Source organism: Orbicella faveolata, unplaced genomic scaffold, assembly GCF_042242905.1.
Source record: "Orbicella faveolata isolate gen_17 unplaced genomic scaffold, um_ofav_v1 contig_17, whole genome shotgun sequence".
Lineage (NCBI taxonomy): Eukaryota > Metazoa > Cnidaria > Anthozoa > Scleractinia > Merulinidae > Orbicella > Orbicella faveolata.
The window spans coordinates 358,604-370,000 of record NW_028301544.1 but is presented as its reverse complement, the minus strand read 5'-3'; the positions used below and the strand labels follow the sequence as shown (position 1 = coordinate 370,000).

At 40.4% G+C, this 11,397-nt stretch overlaps 2 protein-coding genes across 19 annotated transcripts in view; both read right to left on the bottom strand.

The window, feature by feature from the left end:
• LOC110042055 (uncharacterized) overlaps positions 1 to 11,397 on the bottom strand; it is a 184,097-nt gene that overhangs the window by 71,807 nt on the left and 100,893 nt on the right. The window lies entirely within an intron of this gene.
• On the bottom strand, positions 2,398 to 9,541 carry LOC149113015 (uncharacterized). 2 transcript variants are annotated; one of them, XM_089288539.1, is made up of 3 exons: positions 5,707 to 9,541; positions 4,523 to 4,556; positions 2,398 to 4,034 (listed from the first exon to the last, which is right to left on the bottom strand). In XM_089288539.1, the coding sequence occupies exon 1, from the start codon at positions 9,440 to 9,442 to the stop codon at positions 5,714 to 5,716; it is 3,729 nt and encodes a 1,242-aa protein (XP_089144665.1). In that variant the 5' UTR covers positions 9,443 to 9,541; the 3' UTR covers positions 2,398 to 4,034; positions 4,523 to 4,556; positions 5,707 to 5,713. The 2 variants fall into 2 exon arrangements, with proteins under 2 accessions (XP_089144665.1, XP_089144666.1); XM_089288540.1 differs by lacking the exons at positions 2,398 to 4,034; positions 4,523 to 4,556 and having other exon boundaries at positions 7,117 to 7,355; positions 7,717 to 9,527.

Sequence of the window (11,397 nt, the reverse complement as noted above, 5' to 3'; positions counted from 1 at the left end):
TTTAGTCAAAATTGAAGTAACTTTCTTATTGTTCCCTTAACTCCTATGATCTATGAGCTTGTTAATGTTTTTCTTGTAAGCCGATACGATCTTGTTATTTTGGTAAAAGTGACGAAGAGCTCTTTTGTGATGTAGCCAAAGGGGCATTTGTGACGTCATTAAATACAATATGGCGGAACTGAAGACCCAAACCCCATATGAAAAACCCACGTATAAGATTAATGTCTTTGTCAATAGGGCACTTTTCAATTGAGCGTCGTGAAACAAAAACCAAACCAAACTCCAGCCAATCACAGAAGAGGCAAACAATCCAGTGAACCAATAAAAAATTCAAAGCAAATACCTGCAGCCGACGTGTGCAGGCGAGTAGCGATTGGCTCTGGTTTTACGTCTGATTGGATGACAAAGTGGCGCGACTTTTTTACAGCCAATCACTTAACGTGGTAATACAAAACCAAAGCAAGCGCGAATAGGTCATTTCTGAGTTCCCTTTCGCCTCTGTTTCAAAACGAGTCTTATAGATGAAAAGCATTTTCGTATGAATGGTTTCGCACGAAGACTCGTTTTGACGCAGAGAAAAAGGATATCTCGGAAATGGCCTGTTACTTTCGATGATAAAGTGAAAGCCGCGCTATAGCTTCCTCCTAGCTTTAAACTATTGATTTCCATAAACTTAACGTTAATCTCGACGATAAATGATTATTGAAACTTTATTGTACACTACTCCGGTTGGCAAAGACTTAATCCAAAATATGTAATTTCTCCTTTTCGGCGAAGTTTATGTGTTCAAAGGAAGAAAAAAATTTGCGAAGCCATGAGGGAATACTGCTTTTCAGATGAAACCGAAGCTGAATATTCAAGAAGTCTATCCAAGAAGAGTTAAACCGAGGAGGGCATGGGCACCAATGGCGTATTCTGACAAGAGAAAAACTCATTAATAATTGCTTCCTAAATTCTGTTGTTACTTTTTTACGGGCTTGAACGTCCAAGCGTGCTGTAATTAAACTTGTTAACTGAAATGAAGACCTCGAGCTTATTTGTAAGCAAAAAATTAATGAAACAAGGCAATAAAGTGTAGTGAGCGGCTTTCTTTTCTTTCCCAGCGATAGTCAACTTCCAATTATCTACCAAACTAATTAAAAACCCTACTTGACCTCAATTCCAAAGTTTGGTTTCTATTTGCCTCGTCGTAGGTTGCAGGGCTTTTAGTCTCCTGGTTTCTCTCATTGGTACTGACAACTGACGTAAAATAACTGTTGTTGTTTTGTATAAGGATGTTGTCATTGTTTTGGTTCGTTTAATAAGCCAGTTGGGGACCTCGTTCGGGACTACTTTTCTTACTGAGACTCTCACGCGTCCCCTTATATCTAACAGACGCGAACGTTAGACCCATTAAAAGGTCATTACTTACTGAAAGTTTCGGTTCAAGTTCTTCATTTGTCCCTCCTTTAAAATTGCCATAGAAACAGCATTTTTGGACCCATTTTACCTAAATTTCTGTTCTAGGAATCGAATCTCTTTTTCTAAAACTTGTTTTCCCTCTTTTTTTCGCTTGTGAGACTGCATCGGGCCGTGAGGTAGGGGGGAGGGTGGAAAGGGGAGGGGGATGCGCTATGTACCTCAAAGAGTGTTCACTTAACAGCAATAAACCTTGTATGGGATGGAGAGCGCTTAAAAAATTGTCTTCTTTAGAGATAATACATGTCGATCACGACGTCACAGAAATTTAAAATGACGTCACAGATTTCAAACTGAACCCCATCGTGGTTCCGCCAGCATAGATTTCAAACATTTAAAAGGTCCAAAAAAAAAAAAAATACAGCTCCATTTCTAATTCAAACTATATAGATTATTGTGATAGATTACTGGGAATGATTGCATGATTGACTCATAGATTATAGATGGATAGAGTGAATTTCCAATGATAAGGTTTCACTGATTGACTTTCAAAGGTTACTGGTCATTTTTAATCAAAGGCCTCATGAAAATAGTATTGCAATGAATGCACACCTTGGATAGTGCTCCAGTCATTGAACTACAGTAGTAGTTTGCTTCTTCGGCATTTTCACCAATTTAACAGATACATTCTAAATTATTGTGCGTCTGTTCAGTAAAATACATCGCAGATGACATCAAAATGTGGTAAGGGCTACAACAAAAGAGTGGCACACGAACCATAAGGTGAGTGTGTCACTGATGTTCTTACCACACTTTGACGTCATCTGTGATCTATTATTGAACAGACGCATGGCAACGTGGAATCGATTTGTTTTATAAAATAAAGAAACGAAAAAATTTAAGCACTTCATCTATACGTCTGTCCTCCAATAGATCATGCGTAAGAACGAATCAAAACGCGAGAACAATACGACATATAAATATAAAACGTTAGTGATATCTGGGACTATACAAACGGTTTTAATACGACACATAATTAATAACCAGTGCAATACAATACAAGCTCCATTGTCATCTAAAAACCTCCATATGCAGATTTATTACAATAATCACACACAATATCAGCAAAGATAAATTGACAAGAAATAATCATTTCCGTACGAGACGTTTCTACAGGACATAAATCAAATTATAATTCTGAATTAAATTCTAATTCTCTAACAATATTTGCAATATTAATAGCAATAATAGTAACGAAATTCTCAAAAACACATCTCGATGTTTTCTTAAACATAAAGACCTGTGTTTAGACTTAAGACGCTAGAAATTAAAAAAACAAGTAAACTAAATCTTTAACTAAAAGCGACATTACTATATAACTTAGCCCTAGTAGATTTGCCATTGCATTGCACGGCTGTAATGACCAATCACTTTCAAAGGACCTGACTTATAACACAATCGACTGACAATAAGCTCTTAATGACCAGCCCAGCGGAAACAGTGAGTTTTGTTTCCCCGAGACCCTCGATGTTGAGGGTCGAAGGGAAACAAAATTTACTGTTTCCTGAGGGGCCAGTCATTAAGTGTTTTGTTACACCTCCCGAATGAAAAATAGAAAAAAACTGCGAAAAAATGATTTGCTTGACGCCTACGGTGGCTGTGATTGCAGTATGAGCGGCAGTCAAACCGAGCTGTCCTACCGAAACGACACGATAACAGTCTTTTTCTTCGCAGCCTACAAAAATAAAGACAATACTTAAGTTGCTTTGCCTTCTTCTAATGCTTAACTCGAGAATTCAAGATTTGATTTGACGAGGAACAGCATATGTTGTTGTAAATGACACAATTATCTTTCTACCTGACGAATGGCCGAACGCGGGCGACCTATTTTTGGCCCCAAATTAAAAGCTTGAAGACACAAAATGTTCAAATTTTCCCCTTTGTTAATCTAATATGTTTTTGCCGAATTAAAAATCCCTTTTCTTGAATAATGAATGCCTTCTCTAGTGAGAAACGTTGCCTGATTTGACATCAGGCCGACTGGCACACACATTTGCGGCCGTTTCAAGGTGCACGACCTGATCACGTGCGAGTCGAAAGTTCAAGTTGTTGTTTCCCTAGGGAGTTAATGAGTTTTGTTCGCCCTAGGGAGTTAGTGAGTTTTGACCCATGGGACGTGAAACGTTCTCCTCCAATCGGAAAACGTAATTTAGTTGGAAGGTATAACAAAACACTATTCACTTGACTCTAAATTATAATTTCATTCTAGAAAATGGAAATGGCAAGTAAATCTAACTTAAGCTTTCTCATCACGTCCCGCGAGAATTAAAATTATCCCATTTTGGGTTACCTTTCAATTTCAAAGCGACTAATTACTATTTGCTATTTTCTTTGTATTTTACACCTACACAACAAGTAAAATTGATTTACTTAAAATTTGTCCAAATCTGGAACTTGCTTTGGCAATGATTTTCAACGAAAACAGAAATACAATAAAAGTACTTGAATAAGTCTCATTGTCCACTCTCAGGCAGAGAAGACCTCTGGATTTAACAGCTCTTTCCTTGGAAGAGAACGGATCAACTTCAGCTTACATGACTTTTTCCATCGAGCTTTGCTCTGACAGCAACTGTTTTCTGTTTGGAAACATATAACGATGTAGCAAAAGATTAGCTTTTGGTTGGTTTGTAGCATCATATCATACACACATTGGAAAAAAGGATACAGAAAAAACCTTACCTTATTCCATGAAATTTTCGCGACACGTTTAATTAGCGTTTTTGAGGTGCGCATATTTCGCGACACCTAAATTCCGCGATTTTGCAAAAATTTTGTATTTTGAATCACTTAAACTTCGCGTTTTCGAGTAACCCCCCATTGATTTCCTTAACAATGTTACTTAAACATGTCCTCCAATTTAGTAAACCGACTTAATCGATATCAAAGGCATGATAAGGTCAAAATTAACAAACGCGCAACTGCTGGACTATATGTCAACAGTAACATAATTTGAGTCACTTAACTTTCGCGTCATGTTATGTTCGGGACACCTATTGTTCGCGTCCCTTTAATTTCGCGAAATTAACGTGGCGCGAAAATATCATGTTATAAGGTAACTAATTACCAAGGAGCTTTCTCTTTTCTTGATCATTCAGCATCTGAAACAGAAAGACAAATGAGAAAACTACCTTTTATTGACAAAATAATGGTGACCAAGAATTCTGTCAAACAGCACCGTCTTTCTATCGAGTTAAAGAAGTCGGAGAACCAAAAATGTTGTGGGAACAAAGGCCGACAGGCTAATGTTTCCACAGCTCTTTCCAGTTCTCTCAAACTTCCACGAGTGTTTCTATAATTCAATAGCAACACGGATTGCTTTACGCACAATATTGCTTTAAGTACATCTGTAGAGAAATAGACTTCATGTTTCATGTTCAGTTTGCGCGCGCAGATGGCAGATCACGCGTGACTTCGTCCAGACAGTTTTGGTTTCTTTTCACACCCACTTTCACTGTTACTTGCATAGCGACCGTCTTTCAACATGCCATTTCCCGACGTGCTATGTAACCTGGCCTACGTAAAAAATGTAACCACAACTGGTTTCTTTACGATCGAACTCGACTTTTAGCTATAAACGATGGATTTATTTGACATCAAACTAAGGCTAGGAGTATCAAGAAAACGTTTTGTGAGAAATAAATTGACTGTTTTGAATGTTTACATCTCTCAAATATTTACTGAGCGGTAGTGGCCCAATTCTACCGAAAGTCACCATTGACAACCGACCGACAACACTAAAATCGTTTCAATTATCCCGTAAATGGAGAAACCTGACAAGTCCACAACCTCCTTCATTCATTTGAGGTCAGGTTGAGGATATTGGTTATTTGTTCCGCTAAAAACCGGAAAAATTGCCAGTTATACAGTTAAACGATCTTTCAGCCGTTTACATGTCGAAAGATGGTCGAACGATGTCGCCTATGCACGTAACACTGAAAGCAGGTGTAAAGATCGTCTGAATTCGTACAACGGAAACATGTATCAGTTGAGGGCGTGCTTTTAATTGTTGTGTTGGACCCGTACTATTTTTTTCATTAAATTTCTCTTTTGGCGAGAAAAAAAGGCAAAATCTCTAATGATCAAAGAACTGCACGCAGTTAGATAATGGCACAAGCATTCGCGAGCTACTCACTTTGCATTTCCACGAAGAACGCTGTTCAGAATAATAATTAAAAACTTTTATATTAGCACTTTTATCAACTAAAAATAAATGTTGCGTCCTTAAAGATTAGAAAAAGGTTTACTCACGATGTTTTTACTGGCTTTCTTCAAATTCTATGCTCACGTCATCGCCGATGAGAACAAACGTAGCCCAGTGTTTTACCGCACCAAACTTCTCTGACTCTCTTAGAAACCTCCTAGCCCGGTGAACAGCTACACTTGCGCTACATCCAAGACTCAAATGCCTGTAGAAACTTTTCATAAACTCCACTGTTGCCTCGTCATCAATTGCCCAGAGTGACACGAGAACCGAGCGAGCACCAGCACCCAGGAAACACCTTGCAATACCGACCACACCCTCAGGTGTAACCTTACCTTGTGCACTGTGACTGCAACTTAGCACAACTAGCCTTGCACGCAGCTTCGCCGCTCGCACATCCGCCATTTTCAACATAAAATCTTTCTCTTCAGGGATCTTGGAGATTCGTGCGGGATTCGGAGCCAGAGGAATTTCACCAGTTTCCATATTGCCATGCGCTGCAATGTGTACCAAGGCAACTGAACCGATTCTTTTCAGCACCTCCTCTTTAGTTGCTTTATTTCCAGTGAGAGGTACGACACCGAGCATTTCTCCTATCGTCTTTACTTCTTCTCTGGCATATGGCAAGGGCGATAAAATGGCTTCGCCTTGGTCGTTTCGAATTTCTTCAACACATGGATCTCCCACGAGCAATACTCCACTGCTTCTGTGGTAGTCTTGAGGAAAGTTCCCGATCAGTTTCAGAGTCGTCAACGAGGGAAGAATTCGTATCTTGATAGATTCACTTAGATACTTGAATTTATCATCTAAAAATGCAGCATACGGAGCCAAACATAATGGACCGTCGGGGACAATGATCAATTCGTCGCCTTCAAGTAAATCTGCAATGGGGGCAATGATACAATTATGAAAGAAGCGCAAAGAATTGTTGTTGCAGGCTAATGTTTTTTCTCTTTTCTCGGTGAATTCTTTGTTGGGAGAAATTTTGTTTGTTTGCTCATCCAGGGAACGATTTTCACAGGCAACTCTTCCATCAATTTTGTACTCTTTAAAAACATCTTTTGTGACACACTCTAAGAAGGTAACAGCATCTTCGCCTTCTATTTCTTTCCTCCTATACTGAACCTCCCTTTCTTTGTTAAGAAGCCAGAAATGGATTTTGTTACTTTCTAGTGCTAAGACCAGTGTTTGCATGAATATACCACTTGACATGCTTGCGATCCTTACGTTATCTTCAGGTGAGCCAATCGTTAACAATTTAGAGCCATATTGTTCGTTTATAAGATCCTCTAAGGCTTGTGCTCGTCCTTGCTCGACAACACACAAAGCCTCAGCAGTCTTTTGAAGCCTTAACAAAGTTCTCCAAAGAGCAGTGTAAGCGTCAGGGCAGGAATTACGATAAGATATTTTCCAATCATCTTCGGACTGAAGGAGAGCCCTCGTGTCATTGATCAATTTTACACTGGATCGGTAATAATCAACAGCTACTTGCAAATTTCCTGACAATTCAAAATCGCGTCCTAAGCAAAAGCATGAACGAGCTTCTTCAGCCCTGTTTCCCAGTTCTTTGGCAATGCTAAGATCTTGGTTGTGGTACTTTACGGCTTGTTTAAAATCACCCAGACTCTGGTAAGCATTGCCAAGATTGCCATAAGCACTTCCCTCTCCTGCCCTGTCCCCCAGTTCTTTGGCAATGCTAAGATGTTGGTTGTGGTACTTTACGGCTTGTTTAAAATCACCCAGACTCCGGTAAGCAGTGCCAAGATTGCCATAAGCACATCCCTCTCCTGCCCTGTCCCCCAGTTCTTTGGTAATGCTAAGATGTTGGTTGTGGTACTTTACGGCTTGTTTAAAATCACCCAGACTCTGGTAATCATTGCCAAGATTGCCATAAGCACTTCCCTCTCCTGCCCTGTCCCCCAGTTCTTTGGCAATGCTAAGATGTTGGTTGTGGTACTTTACGGCTTGTTTAAAATCACCCAGACTCCGGTAAGCAGTACCAAGATTGCCATAAGCACATCCCTCTCCTGCCCTGTCCCCCAGTTCTTTGGTAATGCTAAGATGTTGGTTGTGGTACTTTACGGCTTGTTTAAAATCACCCAGACTCTGGTAATCATTGCCAAGATTGCCATAAGCACTTCCCTCTCCTGCCCTGTCCCCCAGTTCTTTGGCAATGCTAAGATGTTGGTTGTGGTACTTTACGGCTTGTTTAAAATCACCCAGACTCCGGTAAGCAGTGCCAAGATTGCCATAAGCACATCCCTCTCCTGCCCTGTCCCCCAGTTCTTTGGTAATGCTAAGATGTTGGTTGTGGTACTTTACGGCTTGTTTAAAATCACCCAGACTCTGGTAAGCATTGCCAAGATTGCCATAAGCACTTCCCTCTCCTGCCCTGTCCCCCAGTTCTTTGGCAATGCTAAGATGTTGGTTGTGGTACTTTACGGCTTGTTTAAAATCACCCAGACTCCGGTAAGCAGTGCCAAGATTGCCATAAGCACATCCCTCTCCTGCCCTGTCCCCCAGTTCTTTGGTAATGCTAAGATGTTGGTTGTGGTACTTTACGGCTTGTTTAAAATCACCCAGACTCCGGTAAGCAGTGCCAAGATTGCCATAAGCACTTCCCTCTCCTGCCCTGTCCCCCAGTTCTTTGGCAATGCTAAGATGTTGGTTGTGGTACTTTACGGCTTGTTTAAAATCACCCAGACTCCGGTAAGCAGTGCCAAGATTGCCATAAGCACATCCCTCTCCTGCCCTGTCCCCCAGTTCTTTGGTAATGCTAAGATGTTGGTTGTGGTACTTTACGGCTTGTTTAAAATCACCCAGACTCTGGTAATCATTGCCAAGATTGCCATAAGCACTTCCCTCTCCTGCCCTGTCCCCCAGTTCTTTGGCAATGCTAAGATGTTGGTTGTGGTACTTTACGGCTTGTTTAAAATCACCCAGACTCCGGTAATCATTGCCAAGATTGCCATAAGCACTTCCCTCTCCTGCCCTGTCCCCCAGTTCTTTGGCAATGCTAAGATGTTGGTTGTGGTACTTTACGGCTTGTTTAAAATCACCCAGACTCTGGTAATCATTGCCAAGATTGCCATAAGCACTTCCCTCTCCTGCCCTGTCCCCCAGTTCTTTGGCAATGCTAAGATGTTGGTTGTGGTACTTTACGGCTTGTTTAAAATCACCCAGACTCCGGTAATCATTGCCAAGATTGCCATAAGCACTTCCCTCTCCTGCCCTGTCCCCTAGTTCTTTGGTAATGCTAAGATGTTGGTTGTGGTACTTTACGGCTTGTTTAAAATCACCCAGACTCTGGTAAGCATTGCCAAGATTGCCATAAGCACTTCCCTCTCCTGCCCTGTCCCCCAGGTCTTCGGCAATGCTAAGATGTTGGTTGTGGTACTTTACGGCTTGTTTAAAATCACCTAGACTCCGGTAAGCAGTGCCAAGATTGCCATAAGCACTTCCCTCTCCTGCCCTGTCCCCCAGTTCTTTGGTAATGCTAAGATGTTGGTTGTGGTACTTTACGGCTTGTTTAAAATCACCCAGACTCTGGTAATCATTGCCAAGATTGCCATAAGCACTTCCCTCTCCTGCCCTGTCCCCCAGTTCTTTGGCAATGCTAAGATGTTGGTTGTGGTACTTTACGGCTTCTTTAAAATCACCCAGCCTGTGGTAAGCATTGCCAAGATTGCCATAAGCACTTCCCTCTTCTGCCCTGTCCCCCAGTTCTTTGGCAATGCTAAGACGTTGGTTGTTGTACTTTACAGCTTCTTTGAAATCATCCATACTGTTGTAAGCATTTCCAAGATTTCCATGAGCACGTCCCTCTGCTGCTCTGTCCCCCAGTTCTTTGGCAATGCTAAGTTGTTGGTTGCGGTATTTAAGGCCTTTTTAGAATTAATGTGACTCTTGCAAGCAAGTTCTTGGCCGCAATCGTCACCACTTTGTCTGATAATTTTTATGTACGTGTACTATTGTGACGTATTTGGTTGACTTGTGTCAGCTCTCAGCTATCTGCTATACACCTATGAAACTTGAAATCGAAAAAAAAAAGAAAAAAAAAGGTGTGATGGTTCATTACCAAAGTCTTACGTGACTACAGTCAAACCTGTATTAAGCGGACACTGTCAGGACCCTAGCTAGTGTCCGCTTAATACATGTTGTCCGCTGAAAACAGGTTCCGTCAGAATTTGTCTTAAAAGGGTCATATCGATATTGGTCAGTATTAAAAGACTTTGAAAGGGACAAATAACATTCTCGTGAACGATCGATAACTCTGAAATACCGTATTTCCGTAAACAATGACAAGTACATGAGGTGAAGCGATTTAATATACAGTAACAGTATCTATATCGATTGAATCATATGAAAGGTTTACAAAATCAAACAAAAACAAAAGCTCCGTAACAACAAAACCGAATAACAAAATATTGCATTTCTGTGACAGCTCAGTTTGTTGGCAAATTTAAATGACCGATATCCTAAAACGTGGACAAAAAACAACCATGCATTCTCTTGGCAGTGTCCGTTTGATACAGGTTTGTGACAACAGGAATGTCATGTTTAAGGTGTCCGCGTCCGCTTAATAGAGGTGTCGGTTGAATACAGTATTTGTTACAGTAAATGTGGGAAAAGAAAAATGGAACTTGCACAGCTGTCCGTTTAATAGAGGGTGTTTAATATGGCGTCCGCTTAATACAGGTTTGACTGTATTTTATTGGTGGTGTTTTATTGAAAATGTATGGCAATTTATTTATAACTTTAAGTAGTACTGGGTCGTGTTTCAAAATAAAAGGTGGGGAATAAATGGTGTTTCGACTAAGTCAATATCAGTAAATGCCTTTTGCTGGTTTTCCCGTCCCTCTATTCCCCTTGCCCCATACCCCTCGCATTCGTATAGCACTGATATATACAGTGTAATATTCCTAACTTGGCCATCAACAGCAGGCAACCAAACCAAATATGGCCCAGGAAATTAAAAGAAGAAAATTTCATCTTTGTTTACATCAGCATAACCCTACACTGGATATCGTGATTAAAATATGCAGAATTTGGAGTTTAAAAAATGAGCAACAAGAAAAGTATTTTTGAGGGAGTTTGAAAGTGCAATGAAGGGTTTACAAAGCGAGTGATATTCGAAAATTCTCTCAAATCGTACGAGCTGTTTCAATCAAAGAATTTTGCAAATAACACGAGTAGGAAAAAAATTAGCAACTGCTTGCGCTTTCATGCGCTTTCTCATTTCACTAAGAACATGTACGCCCGTATTCCTTAGATTTGCATTGCAGTGCTAGGAACCATTATCCAATTATCTTTTGCTAGGCGACTGAAATTAACGAAGCATGCTAATCTGCTTTTCCAAAAAGTATATCTACCTTGTGTAAATTTTGCACACAAACTACAGTTCTGTTAAGAAACACTCCTTATGTACTTATACATGAAAAAACTTGTTAAACTTGACATTCCACTGAAACTGAAAGTAGTCAAAGGCCGTTCGGGCAACCTCGTGTCACTTATTTTAGAGTGCGAAGAAATCCACTGCTGCACCAAAAAAGTGTAACTCGCGTGCAATGCTAACTAAAGAAAACAGGAGCGCATTTTCACTTTCGATCAGGCTCGATCTAGTCCAATCTGACCGTTACTGAATACTAATTTTGTGATTTATACCTGTTTTCTTGTTCACGGGAAGTGCGCATTAGATGTTAGTTTTCATCGGCTCATTATGATCCCCCATTTCTTCT